Source organism: Pteropus medius, unplaced genomic scaffold (genome assembly GCF_902729225.1).
Source record: "Pteropus medius unplaced genomic scaffold, Ma_sr-lr_union100, whole genome shotgun sequence".
NCBI classification, from domain to species: Eukaryota; Metazoa; Chordata; class Mammalia; order Chiroptera; family Pteropodidae; genus Pteropus; species Pteropus medius.
Window position 1 is genome coordinate 3,792 of NW_024353407.1, and position 20,263 is coordinate 24,054.

Genomic DNA, 20,263 nt, shown 5'->3' on the forward strand with positions numbered 1-20,263 from the left:
GACATCGGGCACGAGGATGGGGCCCAGGAGCTGAGTCCTGGGAAGCGCGGCATCGAGACACGCCCCTCCTGTAGCGAAGCCGCCTGCGGGTGCCCGGGCCGGGATGGGGGCCACGCGCGTCGTCGGGAGACGGAGCCGTGGGTATCCCTGGCCTGGGCCGCGTCCCCGAGAAGCCCGCTCGGTCTTTAAACGTCCACACACGGCCGGTGCTGGCTCGCGCCTCGCGTCCCTCACAGAGTCACGTACGAGTTGTCACTGATCCCGAACGAGAAGCCGGCGAGACAGATGCCGTCCATGCCGGGCGGTGGCGGGCTGCGGGGCCGGCCGTGGTGCCCGGCGTCGTCCGGGGCCACCGGCGTCGTCACGCGTGCCGGGGCCTGGGCCGCGGGCAGCGGGACCCCTGGCGCGTCCTCCAGGACACACGCGTGCTCCCCGGGCTCCACCTTGCTCGGCACGGCCACGTTCTGCGTGTCGTGGATCCACTCCTGCGGGGCCGAAAGGTCGGGACTGAGTCACGAGCACACGCAGCCCGCTCCGGGCCCCCGGGGGACGAGCCTCACGGGCGGCATGGTGACGAGCCAGCCCCGGGAGGCTGGGCACAGAGGTCGGGTGTGCAGCAGCCCGGCCTCGGGGTGAAGGCCGCACCAGGGGGCTTTCCCGCTGACCGCACCCCTTCTCTGTGCCCCGCAGGGGTCTGCACACGCCCCGCCCCCCCACGCACGCCGCTGTCCACAGGGGCGACTTTGAGCCCACACACCCAGAGCGGAGATGCAGCAGCCGAGTGCCACCCCTTCCTGCCTGGGACCACGGCATCTGCTTCCCTTTTAGGAAGAAGCTTCCGTCTGCACAGGGCCTCATCCCCTCCCTGCCCCAGGTGGCATCTGGGACAAACCCACGACACGACCCCAATTACCAGGCGTTTCCTGCTGCCTGCCGCCCGCCTCCCGCCCGCCAGGCCCGGCCCCGTGGCAATGAGCTGTCGCCCCCGTCAGCAGCTGCAGCCGCAGCCACCTGTTCCCTATGAGCAACCCCCCTGCCTGCGTGGAAAATAGGCCTCAGCTCCTGCTAATCTCTCTTTTTAATCTGCCTTTTTTCCTCACTTAATTTACAGTCCTCGGGCACACAACCTAAGGGAGTAGAGGGAAAATCATTTCCCCCGTGACCCTTTCCATCCCCTACACCTAAGAAGTTGTGAAGTTCACCCTGTCCTTGTCGGAGGTTGAATGGTGCCGACACTTTCCCCCAAATAAATACATTCCCGAGTCCTAGTCCCCAGGACCTGTGCGTGGGGCTTTATTTGGAAAGAGGGTCTGTGCAGACGTGATTTGTGAGGGACCGGATGAGTCCCCCTGGAGCAGGTGGCCCCAAACCCAGTGACAGTGTCTGTATCAGAGGCAGAACAGGACAGACACAGACATGGAGCAGAAGCCACGCAGACACAGAGGGGGAGATGGGAGGGACGTGGCCAGCAGCCCGGACACGCCTGGGGCCCCCAGACGCCGGGACAGGCAGGAAGGACCGTTCCCCGGGACCTCCGGAGGGAGCGAAGCTCGGGGACACCTGATTTCACCCCGCTGGCCCCCAGGACTGGGGGGGGGGCGGAAATTTGTGATCTTTTCAGCCTCCAGCACCTATCAGTGGGCGGCGGCCCCCGGGAATGAAACCACAGGGACCACAGTGTCCTGTAAAGCCGCGGCCTGCGTCCCCAGCACCCGGCGAGCTCCTGGGGACGGGGCCGAGTTCCCCAGCGCCTGACGCTCAGCCGTGCCAAGCATTTGCCGGGTGGGTTCACGGCTGCCTCAGACCTTGCAGAGCGGAAGTTCCCGCCTGGCGCCCAGCCCTGCGGGCCGAGGCTCCTCGGCTTCCTGGGGAGATGGGCGGGCGATTAGGCTGAGCAGGTGTCTTGGGGCCGCTGATCTCCCGGCTGATTTGCAGGCCCACGGCTTCCGGGGACCCTCCAAGCCGCCGCCTCTGAGCGGCAGATAGGAGCGCGGAGCTGCCGTGTGCAGGTCAAAAGGGGCTCGTGGCCGAGATGCACAGAGCGGCTGCACGGGAAGCCGGGCGTTACCTGGAAGTCCCCGCGGTGCGCCTCGAACAGACCTGGGAAGGAGGCCTTGGGGTCCGGCACACTGGGCATGACCAGCTCCTTCACGCTGAAATGAACGCAGACGGTGTGGTCAGGTGGGGCGCAAGCCGGGCCACGGGTGCGAAGCGCTCGGGCCCTACGCAGAGCCCGCAAGGGCCGTGGACGGTGACCTCGCAGGCCCGGGTCCCGGGGAGGGACCGAGGCCTCCGTTTTGACCCGTGCGCCTCTGCGGTCCCCAGCACCCGCCACCCACCAGGCGGGGCGCAGAGCGCAGCTCTGCACACGACAGCCCCACCACGTGGAGATGCTTATTCTCCAGTGCAGGTGCCCGTGCGGGGCCGTGTCTCCCCCAAACGCGTGGGCTGAAGCCCTGAGCCCGCGGACTGGACTGGGAGGTGTGGCTTTTCCGGAGGTGAAGCCGCAGAAACGAGGTGACGAAGACAGGGCCTCAGGGTGACCGGCGGGGGCCGCCCCAAAGCGGGCCACTGCGGATCGCCGGTTCTTTACAACCCAAGGCCCTCGAAAAAGGACGGGTAGACAGGAGAAGGGCTCTGTGCACCCCCGGCCCGTCTCCCCAGAATCACGGCATCCATGCCCCTTTCTGCGGAGGCAGCTTCCCTTGGTCGAGCTGCCTGTCCCCCGCCCGCAGCGGAAAGTGAACGCAGTGAGTGTCACCACCGGCACGGGCTCCGCGGTAATCCCCAGGGCAAACTTTATCCACCCGTGGTTCCCTCCCACGCACCACGGACCTGTGAGGAGGCACAAGCCTGCCGTTCTTCTGTCTGGCCCCTTCTGCACAATCTGTCGCCCTCTGTTAAAATGTACATCAGCCCCCCAGACGAATGCCTTTTGGGATTTAATTTCTTTCCTTCGAAGCCCCCACATGTGTAAAAGTATTACATCAGCAAACAAACAGATGCCTTTTCTCCTGTAATCTGAGCGTGGTCAGTTTAATTCACAGGCCCCAGGGAAGGAACCTAAGAGGTTGTAATTGACCGTACTCCTAATGTAATACAACTGGCGTCTCTGTGACAGGAGGCAGAGAGCGGGGATGCGTGTGCCCGTGGAGGAAAGTGCGTGTGAGCACACGGAGAGAAGACTTAGCTGCGTACACGCTAAGGACGTAGGACGCGGGAGGGACCAGCCCTGCCTACGGCTGGGCCTGGGTTTCGAACGTCGAGCCTCCAGGACGGCGAGAGAGTAAATTCTGGTCGTTCGAGTGCCCAGTGTTCAGTGCTGTCCTGTGGTAGCTCTAGCACACGAACAGTTGGCTTCACACTCGTGGAGCATGCGGGCTTCTCGTGAACACAGGCGAGTGTGGGACTTTCCAGGAAGGGTGACCTTTGTGATCCCTCGGGGCCCTTCAGCTCTGCGTTCAGACACGTCGCCAGCCGACTGTCGCTTCCGACGGTGCCATCACGTCTGCAGCATGTCGGGGGCTTCTGCCGGAGCTGCTTGAGGAGGCAGGACTGGACCGAGGTCACGGATGATGAACGAGAGGCCGAGGACGCGTCCTTGTGCTGGGTCTAGCTGTGACGGGGGTGCGTGTAACGCCGCCCAAGTCAGCCCAGCACAGAGCCAGAGCCTCTGTCTCTGCATCGCTCCCCCGTTGCTATGGGAACGGCATCCTAAGAAGCGACGGTGGCACGAGGGCCCTGTGCGCGTCGTTCACGGCCGAACACCTGAGCTCAGGTAACTCTCAGGACAGGTGGACACAGCTGTGGTTAAATCGTTGTGTCGAAGGTTGACGGAGAACAGGACCGAACGGAATGTTCTTGAAACGCCGTCTCGAAGGTCATTGTTTGGCCGCGTCCCCGGAGCTAGAAACTGGACGAGCTTTTCTCGGGCGAGTCCTGTCCCTTCACAGATCCAGTCGTCGGCATTAGGATGTTGTGATGAACGTCAACGTCCGTCACTTCCGGGGGGACGGGAGGGCCGCGCTCGGCGGGGTCGGCGCAGGACCCCAGAAGCCACTTCCACGCTGCTCGCAGGGAACGTGCATCTGGGCGACGGTTCCCAAGACGACGTTTCTGGCAAGCGCTACCTCCGTCCGGAGCCACTGGCCCACCTTCCTCTCCACGTCCCCGTGACGTCCGCTGGGCCCGGAGTGCAGTGCAGGGCACGCGGCGCCGCATCGGACGCGTGTCCTCCCCCGCGGGCTGTGCCCATGCGGGGACCAGAGCCCCGCGCCCCCCAGCGCGACGCAGCTGCCGGCCGCGGCCTCACCTGCGCAGCTTCCACAGAAACAGCAGGAGCAACAGCAGCGTCAGGACCACGACCGCGGTGGACATCGAGACGAACTTCGGGGAGAACGCGCGGTCCTGACACGACTCTGAAGCAAAGCAGAGCGGGCGCCGTCGGTTCTCGGCACGGACGGGCGCCCGATCACGCTGCGAACAGGCCCTGCCCGCTCGGCGATCCCCTCCCCCTGCCGGCGCCGGCAAGTCCGGAAAATACCCCGGAAGCGGACGTGGGCTCTCCTCCCAGACACGCACGCGCCCCGCACGCCGGCCGGTGCTGGCGCTGGGGTATCCAGGTCGACCTCGGCCGTGATCCATCCATCCATCCATCCATCATCTACGCATCATCATGTATCTATCATCTATATGTATCTGTCTATCTATCATCTATCAATCATCTATCTATCTATCATCTATATGTATGTATCTATCATCTATCTATCTATACATTCATTCATCGTCTCCCCATCCATCCATGCATCGATCCATCCATCATCTATGTATCATCATGTGTCATCTGTCTGCACATCGACACCTATATCAGTCTAAGGACATTTATAAATGGTGCTTGTTATTGTTCCTGAGTTAATAGAAAGGAAAAGTAAGAATCGGCTGCATGAAGGAGGCGGCAGGGAAGACACCACCCAAGAAGCCGCTTTCACACTGATGTCCGGAGGAGGGACGGAGGTCGTTAGTGTTCTCAGGTGCTGGCTCGTCCCCGTCCCCCGTCCCCCGGGCGTGGTGCTGGCCCGTCCCCGTCCCCCGGGCGTGGTGCGGGCCCGTCCCCAGGCGGCGTCTCCGCCTGCACACATTACCTCGCAGCTCGCCCCTGTGCAGGTGTGCGACCTCTGACCAGTCGCTGGGGTAGGTGTCGGGGCCGTAGCTGGACTCCTGTGTTCTCACTCTGGCCCGCAGGAAATAGCATTTGTCAGCGTCCAGGCCCCCCACGGTGACGTGGCACGCCTCCTCCTCCCTGGACTGCAGTGGGAGACAAAGGCGACCATCAGACCCTGGACCCCGGCAGTTCTCGTTCCTGCCGGGGGCTCCCGCAGGCCCCGCCGGCAGCCGTCGGCGCCGCGTGTCACTTCCTCTGTGCAAGTCCTCGTCCTCGAAAGAACAACATCGGGAAGCAAATGGGTCCCCACGTCCGTGCTCCCCTCCGAAAAGGGAAAAACATAACAAAGCATGTACGGGTGCTTTTCAGACATTACTTACTGGTGACAACTTCTTCCTTTAAAAAAAAAAAGGCAACGTTGTTTTTGCAAACGCAAAAGGGACACGTGCTGACTTTCGAGAGGGTGGACACCACGCGCACGCACGCCACAAAGGCCAAGTAGAAAACTTAAAAACCTTTTTTTTTCGTAGCTGCAAAATATCGCCACGAGGGAAAAAATTGCTTTTGCGGATTTCCTGCTTTCCGTTCATTTTCGCCAGACCACGGTGCTCGGCCGCACGCGTGGCTGCTCGCCGCCAGACTCCTTCAAACGGCCTGCGAAGGCTGCTTAGATTTTTCTCACACGGCTGGACCGTGATGTGTTTGACGGAGCTCCTGCTGCAGGACCCTCCGATGCTCCCCGTGCCTTGCATTTTTTTTAAGCTCATGCTCCGACGGACACGTGTGTGCACAAAACCTCATCCGCATTTTCAATTATTTCCTGACGATCGATTTGTAAAACGGGAAACCAATACGTCCGAAGGAAGACCACGTACGGCTTCTCGAAGGCTGTCACCGCTCTACGCCACTGAATAGCATCACGTGCATTAGCTTCCCCGCGGGGTCCCGGGACTCCCGTGTCCCCTGTGGCTTTGCTTGGCGTTGCGTTGATGGTCACAAATCTGTCCTCTCGAGTCCAGCTCTGTGTTCCTTCGTCCCCATCCTAACAGGCTCCCGGTCCCTTCTGTGACGCACGGCCACCTCGTGAGGGGCCCTCACCCCCATCGTATTTCCTGCTGCACGTACTCCACCCATGTCACTCGAGAACGTGTGTTTTGCCAAAACGTTCCACCCTCGTTCCGTGCGTCGCGAAGTTTCCAGCTCAGATGATGGTGCGCAGCCGTCGGCAGGACGGAAGCGGACAGAGGCAGTCCTGGCCGCCTGGCTCAGTGATGGGACCCCCACTGCCACCCGCCTTCGCAATTCTTCCTGCGGACACGGAGCCCAGCGCCGTGAAGCAGGAGCGAACGGCCACCAGCAGGACCGTTCCGTTCACACACAGGAGCGTCGCCACACACATCACACGGCGATGGTCACAGGTGCTGAGGAACCGCAGACTGTGCGCCCGGGGTCCCCGGACACATGGCCTTCGAACCACGGCAAGGGGGACGGACAGTCATCAAACACCAGAGTGGACGTGGGTGGCCCCGGCCGTGTCGGACCTCAGCGGAGCCGTGGTCCACGGCTGGGTCATCCTTCTGGGTTCAGTCACGTCCCCCGGAAGCAAGCGTGGAAATCCCAAAGGCCCGTGCCCACGAGTGTCGATTTATCTGCAGAGTCTTTGCAGATGTGAAGAAGTTAGGGTACACTCGGTAAGGGAGACGAGTAATCTCATCACAGGCGGCGTCATAAAAGGGCCACAGACACAGACACACAAAGGAAAAGGGACGCGGAGAACACACAGGCGCAGCCAGCAGAAGCCGCACGGACAAACACGGAGCGTGCAGAGAGGGACGTGGCCGCGAGACAAGGTCCCCCGAGGGCCACCAGAAGCCACCAGCAGCTGGGAGAGAAGCCGGCAGCAGAGTGTGCCCTGGAGTCCCCAGACAGAAGCAGCCCCGCTGACACTGTGACCCCAGGCTTCCGGGCCCCGCACTGTGGGGGGACACGTGTGTCCGCGGTGTCCCGAGGGGAACCACAGGCACCGTCTCATTTTGAGGGGAGATCGCGGAGCCCGCCTCTCCGGGAGGCGCTTCGACCTCACCTGCAAACCGAGCTTGGACCCCAAGTCCCGCGTCCCACGTTCCGCCAGGACTCAGCAGGTGTGCGACACATCACCGCGCTGTGGGCCGTCGGCCTGGAAAAGCCCTCCGCACAGCTCAACGTTCCCTTGTCTCAGATTCCTTCCGTGCGTGAGCAGCCGGTGTTGTCTTGGGCGACACCAGCCAGCCAAGACCGGCGGGGCCGAGTCCCTGAGAGCGAGTGGGCGAGGGCAGGGAGGCCGGACCGGGCACGGGCCGCCTCTGGGAGCTGGTCCGGCTGGCAGGCCGCGCCGCCTGAGCTCTGGGTCGTGAGGATGCTGTAGCACAGCAGGTGGAGGGCACAGTGACCACAAAGATGTCAACGCATGGGTGGCATTGTGCACAGGGTGCCAGCGGTTCATGGCCCCAACCTGACTCTACGTCGCCCCGTGCGGACGCAGAACCTTCTGGAAAAGCCTGCCACCTCCTCGCCTTGCTTCTCAGCGCCCTCGGCCACCTGTCCCCGGCGTACGTCTGTCTCTGGTCTCCGTCCTCCTGTGCACGCTCTGTGACAGCAGGAGCCTGTCCGTCCGTCGACGGGTTACCCTGCTGCCTTCACGGATGTAGCCGGCTGGGCCGCGGCGAGTGTGACCAGTGCCCAGCAGCAAGAGTGACCGGTGCCCAGCAGCAAGAGCCACCACTGACCAGGGCCTTTGACTTGCTCAACACCCAACAGGTGCATCTCGAGTGCGTCCTGACGGAGGCCCCTGCGGCACGTGCAGGCTCCGCGGAGGCCCCGAGTCCTGGGCCGAGACGCCCGTGGGACTCGCCCCGACTCTGGGTCTCCTGCTGTCTGCTCGGGGCCGAGGGGTTCACCCCATCGGCCATGCTCACGGACTCGGAGCCAGAAGGCGTCCCCGAGTATCCAGGAGGCATGGATGGTCCGGATGTAATGACGTGAATTTTATGTCAACTCAGCCAGGCCTGGGGTCCGGCTCCTCGGTGGGAAGCCAGGCGAGCTGTCCCCATGCAGGGATCTGCAGCTGTGATTGACGTTTCTGACCAATGGACTCCAAGTCCCTCCTTCATGCGGGTGGGCCTCGTCTAATCGGTTGAAGGCTTACAAAGCGAGACCCCAGCATCCCCGGTGACAAGGAGTCTGGCCCGAGGACCCTACGTGGAGCCGCGCCTGACCGTCCGGCCCGCCGGCCGGGGACGGGCCGCTCCACACGACCGCACGACCAAGTCCTCCCACGCGGACTCAGCACCGAGGGGGCCCGTCCACGTCGGCACCCGGGGACTCGCCCGCACGCCGGCCCCGCGCCGAGTGCACCCCACTCACCTGCCACTCGCTGTCGAACGTGCTGCGGAGTTGCACCTCGTACAGCAGACCCCTGTAGGACAGGTTAGAGCACGTCACCGTCACCGAGTCCTGATGCCACTGGAAACTCAGATGTGTCGGGGAGCTGGGTTTCACTGGGGACGAGACACGGCACCGTGATGGCCACCGCGGCCGACACGGGCACCGCGCGCGCCCGAAATGACGGGGCCAGGGCTGCTCGGACGCGCGTCCCTCTGCCTCTGCCGACGCTTCCTCTGGCGGCTCACGAGGTTGGGGACACCCTAAGTCCTGGGGACACGTTTACTAGGGGTTTTCACTGGAGCTACGAGGATCTGTGTGTGTGTCAGGGAACCGGTGTCCGTGATTAACTTTAGAAACAGGGAGGGGGTTCGCAGAGCTCGTCGGACTCTGAGGCGGAGCTGTGACAGCCCACACCTCGGAGAAACGTAGACTGAAGAGTAGACACTGGAGAGAGGCTGAATTTCTATGGCGTTTCCTGATCCCAGATGCGCGGCTCGGTCTTGAGGCACTTGACAGAAACCGGTGGGCTGGGGCCGGGGGTAGGCGGGGTCCCTTGTCCCCGAGCTGGGGGGAGCACATTGCCTTCCAGCGGCGTGAGCCCGCCCACCCGGGTGGTGGGGCCGTGGGAGTTTCTCGAGGTCTGGTCCTCCCGGGTTGGGGCAGGACGGGGCTGCCCCGCTGCAGAGGCGGCTGGGGGCTGGGCACTCACAGAAGTCGCTGGTCCACAAGGTCTGGTTGAACAGAGAGGCCGCGCCGTCCCAGAGGGACAGGCTCAGGATCAAGTCCCCTCGTGCGGCCAGCAGGCAGCCGGCTGTGCGGCCGCGTCGCAGAATGTAGTGGGCACACCGGCTGTAAGCCGTGTCCCCAGTGAAGCTGCGGGGGAAGGACAGGACCATCTGTTGTGGACGGTGACCCGTCTCCTGCCACGCTCCCCGTGAACGGCAGCAAGACCCGTCCACACACACGTGTCCCCCGAGTCGAGTGCTCAGAGCCGCAGAATGTTCCAGACGCACGGCGTGCGCTGTGACCCTCCAAACTCCTGTCCTCGCCCTGGTCTCTGGTCCCTGAGAAATGACAACGTGTGTGGGAACAGTGTCTGTGCAGATGTGACTAAGCGAAGGCTCTGAGGTGACATTGTCCGGGAGCAGGTGGCCCTAAACATGTCTGTCCCTGTCACAGTCAGAGGAGGAGAAGCCATGTGGACTCACAAGCAGAGAAGGGAGGGACGCGGCCACCAGCCCGGGGACGCCCGGAGCCCCCAGAAGCTGGGCGAGGCAGGAGGGACCCTCCCCTGCGGCCTCCGGAGAGAGCGAGGCCTCAGACACGTGGATGTCATTTGCTGGTCCCCAGGACGGGGAAGGACGCAAGTCCGTTGTTGTAAGACATGCACTTTGCAGCAGGCCGTTACGACCGCCCGGGAATTCATGCCAACGGACTTCGGGACGCAGGGTCACCCCGTTCGGATTCGAGGGCCCCGTGAATTGGGGTGTCCCTGAGCCGTTCCTGAATGTCCATGACCATCATGTCCAGCCTGGGACCAGCTCAGGCTCCATCCTTAACACCTCAAAGCGCAGCCGCATCTCAGTTGAGACCTGGCCCTTTATCAACGAAGACACCGATGCCTGGAAAACTCGGGGGACCATATATGTGCCCCCCGCCCCCGGAAACGCAGGGCGTCTTCTTTGTATGAGTCTTGGTTCCCAAATCGAGTCATCTAAAAGTTTCCCTGTTCTGTGCTGCTGTGCGTTTATCTCACGGGTCATCAAACGGCTGACGGGCGACCTCAGGTCACACCCCTCGCCCTGCAGAACCGAAACCATGGGCGCTGGAAAAACCCTTCCTCCCCCTCGAAGCCTGTGCCTCTCAGCGTGGAAGGCGAGGCCCGCAGGAGACACGCTTGTGTCTGCAAAGTGGCCGCAGGCAGCGCGCCGGGACCATCCTGCGGGGCAATCCCGCTGCGCAGAGCCCGCGAACGTGCGTGCCGGCCGCGGCCCCCGGCGGCGAGGACAGCCGGGCAGCCAGGCTGCTGCGCTGACGGCCGCGGAGACGCCGGGCAGGTGGGCGCGAGCCTGGCAAACGAGCCCGTTTGCTGAGGACCTATGTGGTTCCGCATTTGTCCCTGTCATCGCTTCCCGGGAACTGGGGGGGGAAACTGTGGCTGCGGCCGAGGTGAGCAGGGGGCCGAGCGCCACGCCTGGCTGCGCACGGCGCGTCCTGCTTCCTCCCAGCGTCCCGGCCCGGCCCTGACCCTGCCCGGCGTCCCGGAGGGAGACACGTCGGGCACGGGGCGGCTCGTCCCCTCCCAGGACACTCACTGGTACAGCAGCGTCAGATTGGCCGCCGGGAACTGGCTTGCGTTCCATGTCACCTGCACCGTTTCGAAGTTAAAGTTGGCGATGTGAAATTGCAGGGAGTCTCCTTGGCGAAGGGGACAAAGGGAGGAGGCCGTGAGGTCACGGTCACGCCGGGGGGAGCTGGCCGGCGGGAACGGGAGCGGACGTCACCCCCCGCCCCTCGCGACAACGCTACGCGGCTGCTCCGAAGGCGCAGGCACCACCGTGACCGCCACAGACAAGTCAGGGACATCGCGCCCGGTGGCCACGGGGGACGGCCTGGAACACGGTCGCCTGTCCCCGAAGCTCCCTGTCGCCCTGAAACCTGCGCGCTCGACAACGGCAGGGAGAAGCCGACGGCGGCCGTGGCCTTCGGTCTCGAAACGTGACACCGCATTCAGTCGGGGTGGTGTGTGCCGAGGGCGGGTCGGCCACTCCGAGAGCAGGCGACGTGCGTGTTTGAGCAGAGGGCGCAGAGGCAGGGACACCGTGGGCGACGAAGCTGGCTCCCTGCCTGCCGGGGAAGCCCGGGGCCGAGTGGAAAAGACGGGACGCTGGAATGAGGCCTGTGGTGCTGGGTCAGAAGTGGAGGCATAAAAACCCATGATCAGTAGATCGTGGACAGGTGGAGAGACAGGGAGAGAGATGGATGGAAAGAGGGATAGAGGATGGGCAGATGGACGGATCAATGGACGGATGAATAAACGAATGATGATGATAATAACCATGATGATGATGGCGATGATGATGGCTAGATAAATAGGTGACAAATGGATGATAGATAATAGACAGCTGGAAACACACGTACATTTATGATAGATGATAGATAATACATGATAGATACTTAGATCGATGATACATAGATACAGAGAGAGAAAGATAGATAAAGAGAGAGAGAGAGAGAGAGAGAGAGAGAGAGATAGAGAGATAGATAGATGATCGATGGGTCGATGGGTGGATGGGGCGGAGACAGAGAGCACACAGATGTAGATTGATAGACACAGAGACAGGCGCACGGGGGTGGATGAGAGGCCCCCCCATGTGTGGCACCCAGCAGGATGCAGGTGAGCCGGAAGGGACAGACCCCTGTCCACAGAGGGCTGGGGTCACGGGGTCAGGCACTCATGTAGCTTGTCCAGCTCTGGGCAGCCCCCCGCCCCTGGAGGAAGACACGAACACCCTGAGGCCCCGGCGCTGTGGGCTCGGCCCCGCTGCTCTGCCTGCTGGGCACGGACAGGGTCCCCGTGCATCCCGTGGTTCAGAGTTCGCCGTGACCTGTGGCATGGGCCCTCACTCGTCCAGAGTGAACCCCAAACCCGTCCTGCACTTCACCCATCTGTCTCCAGATCTGTAAGCAACCGTCCCTCTGCCCGCTCCGATCCCACGGGTCAGCGGCTCTCCACCCTGTGGAAATAATCAAGGACCCTCCGCCCGAATGGGAGCAGGCAGAGGCTGTTTCCCCAGACCTTGCTGTAGCGAGGGTGTCCTCCAGCGGGGGTAGGGGAGGAAGGAGCGGAGGGAGCGGGGGGCAGCTTCGTGCTGGGCGCAGGGGACGGCTTGGAGGGGGTGGGGGCTGCCGGCCCAGGATGGCGGACATGGTCCCTGGGCGCGGGGTCCCCGGAGGTGGCATAGAAGGACCTGTCTGGCCCCCTCTGGCTGGCCGTGGGTCGGGGGCACTCGGGGGCCTTTCCAAGCTTGCGTGTCCCACAGAGGTTCTGGGAATCAGTGCAATGCGGGGGCCACGTCTGTGGGTGCGTGAGCCATGCCCTCATTTCTCGGGGTGGACACAGCTCTCCTGGTGTGTGCCGCGGCCACTCCTGAAGTCACCCAAAGTCACCGCCTGCAGTGTGGGCCGCCTGCAGCTCGCTCCCGCCAGAGATGAGGGACTTGGGGAGGCCGCCGGGCTGTGGGGATCCCGCCTCCCCGGAGCAGTGTGCCCTTCCCCCGTGCTGACTGCCCTCGAGCCCTCACAGGGAGCAGGCGGCCGCCGCAGTGTCGCCCAGCGTGCAGTCATGGCCCGGCCGCCCGCCGTGGAAAGCATCTGATCAGTCACCCAGGCGCCTGGGTTGCCAGCAGGATGGCAGATGGGTGTGAGGGTCACTGCGTCCGTCCACGCCCCACACGGGCAGCCAGTCCCCGGGCACAAGGCAAGAGCGTCGACGTCATCGGGAGGGAGGACTGGGGGCCACTGTCCGCTGCCCTGTCCCGTCTCTGCTCAGTGCACCTGCTCCGTGGCCGTTTCTGCTGCGTCTCAGAGAGGCCCGGCTAGGTCCCCGTGACGGGGACGGAAGGACAGAGGCGTGGGGGGCCGTGCCAGCCCTGTGAGTCGTTCGCGGCCTCGCCGTGGCCGTGCGGTGTCCTCACGGGGCCATAAAGCAGGTTCGGGATGGGCACGCCGCGACCCTTCGGCGTCCTCTGGGGAAATCCAGATGAGAAACGGAGGCTCCGCTCTGTCCGGCGACTCTCCTGGGAGACGCGTTGCCCGCCGGCTCTGCACGGCCTCCCTGCAGGACAGTCCCATCCCGCTGGAAAGTGCGCAAAGCCTTTCAAGATACAAAGCTCCTTGCCCCATGGAGGACCCACGAGTGCCCTTGTCCGCGCCCTGCGGTCATGTTCGAAATGTAACGTAAGGGCGTGGGGCCGTCATCCCCCAGGTCCTGGGCAGCTCGGTGTCCGGCCCCAGGCTGCGTGACCAGCTCCCGGGCCGCAAGGACCAGTGTGACCAACCACTGGACGAAGCGTCCACCGCAGAGGTGGGGCCGTGCCAGGCGACCGTTCCCTGCAGGGGACACGTGTCCACGCAGCTCGGCCCCGTGAGCTCCGCCCGTCGGCTGTGCCGAGCTCGCCTGTGTGACAGTCTCAGCCGGGTCGCTCCCCGCTGCGTCCTGCTCGGCCGCCCGCGAGGCGCTGCGCCGTCCGCTTCCCGCTCGCGAGGAGCGCACGGCTTCCTCCGTCCTCCTCCGGCGAGGACGCGGCCTCGGGGCTGGCAAGCGGCCCCTGTCGCCATGACATTTCCCCACCGTTCAGAGAATTCACCGCCGCGGCCGCCCGCCTGCCGGTTCCCAGCCGTCACGCGGGCTCCACGTCCGCCGACCGCCGCCGTGTCTGCCCGGTGGCCTCGGCGTCCCTGCTTTCCGATGCCCGCTGCTCCGCAGAAGGACCTCACGCCCGGCACAGCCGCGTCCCCCACGGCGGCCGCTCACAGCGCACGTGCTGCCCGTTTTCCTGGTCGTTACGAGCTTCTGTCCGATGCTTCACAAGCCACAGGCGTCCAGTGCCAATTGCACAGAGCGTCCCTGAGCGAGGCCGCCATGGCCACGGGACCGTCTGTGCGTAGAAAGGGAGACCGACGAGGTCTGGGCTGCCCATGTCCACCCCGTCAGCCGTGCGTTCCCGCGGCAAGTCCCGCCTCCCCGGAGCCCCCGCGTCCACCCAGGGAAGGCTGCAGGGGACACTGCAGGAAAAAGGCACCGAAGAGGCAAGTCGTGTAGGAGCCGCCCATGCGCCGTCCTGTGCATCACGCCGAAATTTTTGTGTTTTTTTAAAATAAGCCACTTCATTTTGAGCTTTAAAACTCTTGTTTAAGACCCTCCTAGGACACCTCCTGCTGGGATCATCCGTGCTCCGGACTTGGGGACGTCTGCATCGACAGGGGTGGCAGCGAATTCCCGCCTCGTTGCCGTGTCCCGACCAGCAGGCGTTCCAGTGAGGGACCGCGGGGTCGACGTCTGAGAGTCACCCCCTCGGATACGTAGACTGTACTGTGACCCCTCGCAGGGGAATATTCCTCGGCCGTGGAGAGGAGGGAGGCCGGACATGTGCTACGTATGACGTGCAGGGACCCTGGACACACAATGCTCGGTGACAGACGCAGACGCAGAAGAAACGTCCACTGTGAGGACGTTCACGGAGACAGGAAGAGGGCGCCAGGGCCGGGGAGGGGGTGTGGGTGGTTTAATCATGGGATGCGGTCCTTTTGGGGCGATGAGCTAGGTCTCGGATGGCGCGTGGGGACAGCCACACAGCCCCGTGAGTGAGCTGCGAAGCCGTGGACGCTGAGGCCTCACTGGCCGAGGGCACACTGCGTGGGCCGCGGCCCTGTACAGCTGTCCCCTTCCTTCCCCGGCGTCCGCTGGCGTCAGCTCACAGCTGCCGGACCCTCGTGCTGAGCAGGGACCCCACGGGCGGTGCCTGACACGGGGCTCCCTGTCGCCCGCCTGCCTCCCCCAGGCGCCTGTGAAACCTCTGGGGCTTTTGAAAAGCTGGCTTTGATTCATAAGCCTCCTGCTCCAGCCTCTTCTCAGAAAAACAAACACGGTGACATATCTGCAGATGAAGAGATTCGCCACCCCTGGGTCACCGCTTCGATACCAAGAATTTCCTGCTAGAGGCAGAACCCGGTTCCCGGTGAAAAAAATGCGCGCACACGTACAGAGAAGGCGACTGATGAGTGATAAAAATTGCCTTTAATGAGCTTGCGTGCAGCGAGGGACTCTCAACCCGGTACCGCTGGGCGATTCGCGGCACAGCACGTAAGGCCGGCTCAGGGCACGCTGTGCCCCCTCCCCCTCCCTCCTTCCGTCCTCCCGTCCTGCCCTGTTTGTCGCCTTCATTTTCAACGCAGCCGAAGTGCTAACAACAGCATTGGATCGAGCACACTTGACGTTCACTGCCGGCTGCACGGGGTACGAGCCCCTGACGCCATCGTCCCCAGGGCCCCCTCTGTGACGATAAACTCACAGCCGTCACCACACAGAGCACACGCGGGTTGCCGTGACCTTGTCGTGGCTCGCCGCGGCGTCCCCTGTCCCCGTCCTGCGTTCCGTGCGCGTGGCTCCCTGTCGCAAGGGCCAGCTGACGGTCCACTCCCAGGGCACAGAGTGCGGTTTCCTGGGCAAACCCTTAACGGTCTTGGAAAACTGTCATCGCACCTTGGTGTCTGAAGTGACAGCGGCGGCGACCTCTGGGGTCCCGCCTTTCCGCTACCATAACCCATCGACCTCGGGGCTCCTGCTGTGCTGTAACTCGAGGCCACCAAACACTGCCTGCAAACTCCGAAGGTCCGCGAGGGGCCACACCGAGCTCACGGCAGGTCCTGGGCACACCTCACCCACAGAGTCACCAGCCTGGGTGGCGGCCGCAGCCCAGGGCCCGTCACAGCAAGGATGTATCTTTGCATTGCTCCCCAGTGCTGAGGACCAGCTGTGTGACATCAGGTGTCCCAGGGTCATGTGCCCTCCGGAGGCCCCATGGGAGGGTCCCTCCTGCCTCTCCCAGCGTCTGAGGATCCCAGGCATCCCTGAGCTAGTGGCCACGTCCCTCCCGTCTCTGCCTCTGTGTCCACGTGGCTTCTCCTCTGTCTGTGTCCCCTCTTCTGTCTCTTTTGAGGACACTGTCACTGGGTTTAGGGCCAGCTGCTCAGGATGACTTCCGGCCAGATCATTCACTCAGTCACTTCTGCAAAGACCCTGTTTCTAAACGGTCCCACCATGAACTTCCAGGCGGACGTTGGAGGGACACTGTTCACCCTGCAACTTCTGTCCCTCGTGACGGACAACGTCCCTGGGTTCAGGGCCACCTGCTCCGCCTCAGACCCTCACTCCTCCCGTCTGCACAGACTGTGCCTCCAGACGAGGTCCCTCCAGGTACATAAACGCTTGGGCTCGGCTGCTCAGTCCCTCCCTGCTTGCTGACCGGGCGTTACGACCTACACGACACACCCTCCTGTCACCCTGCCAGCCTCGGGTCCCGTGGCTCGGGCTGCCCTCAGCCCCCCTCGCCCTGCCTGCACCCCGCGGGCCCAGGGTGGCGACTCTGCTCCAGGCCCTGCCTTCCACTGCCCGCGGCCCACATCTTAGCTCGGCCAAAGCATGTGGCATATGGCTCCGGCTGCAACCTGGACTGCGTGCACACTTAGGTGCCCTCGGTCTGTGTGTTGGGGGTCACCTGCCCCCACCATTTCCAGCCTTTAGGGGGCCCCCGTCCGCTCCCTCTCTCACCCGCACACACCCTGAGTGGCCCCTGTCCCGGGGCCCCTCGTCTCCCTTGTCCCGCCCTCAGCACCAGCCCACGGAAACTCACAGTGGACACGGCCTCAGGGGGAACCCTGCCTCGCACCCCAGCTCTCACGTCTGTATGTTCACGTGGACACTCCTGGCAGAGCCTCACGCAGTCATGATGGGGACACGTGGGGACGGGAGCGGGTGTCCCTTCCCGTGACTGAGCCCCCGGGACCCGGCCCTCACTCCAGCTCACGACAGTCGTCACAGCTCTACCGACCCCGGGGAAGGAAGCTCTGTCGACAGACGGAGAAAAGCGAACAAACCACAAACGCCGTTCGCTTCTGGTTTTCTGGGAAGTCACTAGACAGTCCCCGAGGGGCTGCCTGGCCGTCCAGGACGCTGGCTCGGGGACCTGCCCATCTCCGGTCCTGACAGCTGCGTCCGGGCTGCAGAGCGGCTGTAAGCTGTGGGATGCTCCGTCAAACTCTCCGCCAGTGGGTGTGTGGACACGGCGGGGGCCTCAGGGGACTGCCCGGCGCCCCGGCAGCTGCCAGCACAGCACAAGCCCTCACGGCTCTGCCTCCCGCCTCCTGCACACAGAGGCGTTGATTCGAGCTTCTGCAAACAGGGGAGGGGCCCCACACAGGGTTTGGGGTTCACGTCGGTGCCAGTTCAGGGGACAGCACGTCTACGCTCCCTCTCTGTGTAGCCGCCACCCCAACACTGCAGCGAACGGGGGCTGGGGACGCTCCCCAACCAGGTGGGCAGGATGGATAAAACTCCATCAGAAATAAAAGGTCCCATCCTGTCCCGGGGGTGCCATGCACGGGGGCCATGGAGAAGCCGCGTGCTCCGCCTGTGCCACCCGCCGGCAGGAAAGTCGCCCCAGCTCTCTGCTCCAAGAGGCGCCCGCCGTCCGCGTCCCTCCCGCCTCCCTCCTCCTGCTGCCGGCAGTTCCGCTCGCAGCGTGAGCCTGGCGGCGGCTTCCTAGCTAAGCCCAGGACCCAGACGGACGGTGAGGACAGCGCCAGCGCAATCGTCACTGTCATCGTCACGAAGCACGGCCGCGGGATTTACGGACGATGCCACAGGCGGACGCACGCACGAACGGGTCCCAGGCGCGCCGTGGGGACGGCTCGTTTTCCTGACAGCACCTCATCCTCGCGATGTCCCCGTGGGGACTGACCCACTCGGCGACACGAAAGCCTACCCCCGCGAAGGCGCCGAGCAGCGCGCCGCGTCCGCGGCCCCTCCGGGCACACGCGCCCCTTGCTCATTTATTTTCCCACTCGAAGCTCATCCCGAGCCCAGTGGCCTACGGGCCCCTTGCCAGGGGGGCCTCCGGTTCGTAGGTTCTCGAAACCTGTGCAAACTCATTCCAAGTTTTATGTGGACAGCAGTGAGGCTGCCAAAGAGACCACGAAAGAAATACCTGAAAAAGGAAAAGATGTTAAAAAAAAAAAAGCCAGGACGTTCACCCACACGCGCGGCCACACGTCCGGGCAGCCTTACCGGTTCCCGCGTGGCCCGCAGCCATCAGGACCCCCGGCAGCACGAGGGCGGCGGCCGCCCAGGGCGCGAAGGGCCCCCCCATGCTCGGACCGGACGCCGGGAACGGGCAGGGCGTGCGCGGCTGCCGCTCTGCGGCTCGTGCCCGACGCGGGCAGTCGCCGGGCTTTAAACGGGGGAAAGTAGGGAAGTGAGCACAGGAAGCAGAGTCATGCTGTGCTCGAGAAGATGACTCTTGTCACACGAGAAGGGGAGGGTCACAGTGGCAGCCACGCTGGCGGGCTTTGCCTGCGCGCTTATCACATGCGGACAGCGCGTTCGGGGTCCGTGCACCACGCGGGGTTGGGACCGTGAGGCTGCCGTGGCCTCTGCAGCCATGACGTCACTGAGGTCTCCTGGACAGCAAGGTGCACTGCTCAGCGGGAGGTGACAGGTTGACCCCCTGTCGGCCTCCAGCCAGCGGTGACGAGGACGGCACCCGTAAAGGACACATGTGCACACGTAAAGGATGACTTTTTGGACATCCCCAGAGATGCCTGTCCTTCTGCGGGCCACTTTCCTCCATCCCTTCTGCCCACAAACGTGCCACAGATGCTGACTCAAAACACCAGCACCGCCTGCACCTGTCAAACACCTGGCAGCTGCAGGGCACGTGCACACATAGCCGCAGGCAGGACCCGTGAGCGACGGGAGGCGTGGGGAGGGCGTGACCACGTCCGCGCCAGACTGAAACGCGGACCCCGCCGGCTGCAGGCGGACCGCGCTCGTCCTGGCTGTGAACCAGGGACCCTTCGGCCCCGGGCGCCTACCAGGGGACAGAGTCCAGCCCTGGCCTCCGGGCTGCTTCGGGGTGCCGGCACGCTGCGTGTGCATCTTCGGGCGGTCCTGGGGGACGCTGTGTCTTCCTGCCCCTCCAGCGTCTGGAAGCTGACAGAGCTCCTGGGCCGTGCTCTGCATCGCTGTGTCCCCTGCTGCTCGCTGTGACCCTCCAGCCTCCTTGCGATGAGCAAGGAGCCCTGGGCCAGCAGAGCATCCAGGATGATCTCCCCATCGTGATTCTTACTCCCGTCAGACCAAGATATTTAGCCACGTAAGGTAACGTTTTCATAAATACGACAGATTAGGATGTGAATATTTTCAAGGCTATTATTCTCTGTACTACACAGAGATTAGGACATAGACAACCTAGTAAGATAGATAATAGATACAGGGAGAGATGCATGATAGATAGATAAATAGATGATAGGTGACAGATAGATACATAGATAAATAGATGATAGATAAATGATAGATGATACACAGAATGAGATGATAGATAGATAGATAGATGATAGATGCATAGATGATGGATAGATTACAGATAGATACATAATAGATAGATAGATAGATTGATTGATAGATGACTGATAGGTAGATAGATGATACATAAATAGATGATTGATAGGTTGATAGATAATGGATAGATGATAGATAGATAGATGATTGATGGGTAGATAGATGAGAGATACATACATGATAGATAGATAGATGATAGATAGATAGATAGATAGACATGGGTATTTTTGTTGTGATGATGGACAGGATTATAAGATGATACACGATAGACAGAGAGATATATATTGCATTTAGGCCACATAAATAGATGACGATAGGCCGATAGATAATGACAGATGACAGGGATAGATAGACAGATGATGACAAGACAGCATCGCAAGTATCGCTATCAGTATCAAGTATCAAAGTAGCAGGTACGGCCGCAATACCAATACGTCAGACGGCACAAATAGTGGCAAGTATATTGCATCCCAAAGTCATGCTGAGTCACAGTTCCTCAC

General features: G+C 62.8%; 1 protein-coding gene across 1 annotated transcript; it reads right to left on the minus strand.

Moving 5' to 3' along the window:
* Positions 1 to 230: 230 nt before the first annotated feature.
* CRLF2 (cytokine receptor like factor 2) lies at positions 231 to 18,558 on the minus strand. Its single transcript, XM_039850486.1, has 8 exons — positions 18,432 to 18,558; positions 10,900 to 11,002; positions 9,294 to 9,457; positions 8,564 to 8,697; positions 5,142 to 5,304; positions 4,313 to 4,418; positions 2,069 to 2,153; positions 231 to 485 (listed from the first exon to the last, which is right to left on the minus strand). The coding sequence occupies exons 1-8, from the start codon at positions 18,511 to 18,513 to the stop codon at positions 231 to 233; spliced, it is 1,092 nt and encodes a 363-aa protein (XP_039706420.1). The 5' UTR covers positions 18,514 to 18,558.
* Between the last annotated feature and the right edge of the window lie 1,705 nt (positions 18,559 to 20,263).

What these genes read in the sequence shown, in the direction of transcription:
- CRLF2 (XM_039850486.1), bottom strand. Translation starts at nt 18,513, where the DNA reads ATGGGGGGGCCCTTCGCGCCCTGGGCGGCCGCCGCCCTCGTGCTGCCG. An exon ending in AATCTGACGCTGCTGTACCA is followed by an intron (nt 9,458 to 10,899) that starts GTGAGTGTCCTG and finishes CTTCCCCCGCAG; the next exon opens with CTTCACTGGGGACACGGCTT. An exon ending in GCACAGGGGCGAGCTGCGAG is followed by an intron (nt 4,419 to 5,141) that starts GTAATGTGTGCA and finishes GCTTTGCTTCAG; the next exon opens with AGTCGTGTCAGGACCGCGCG.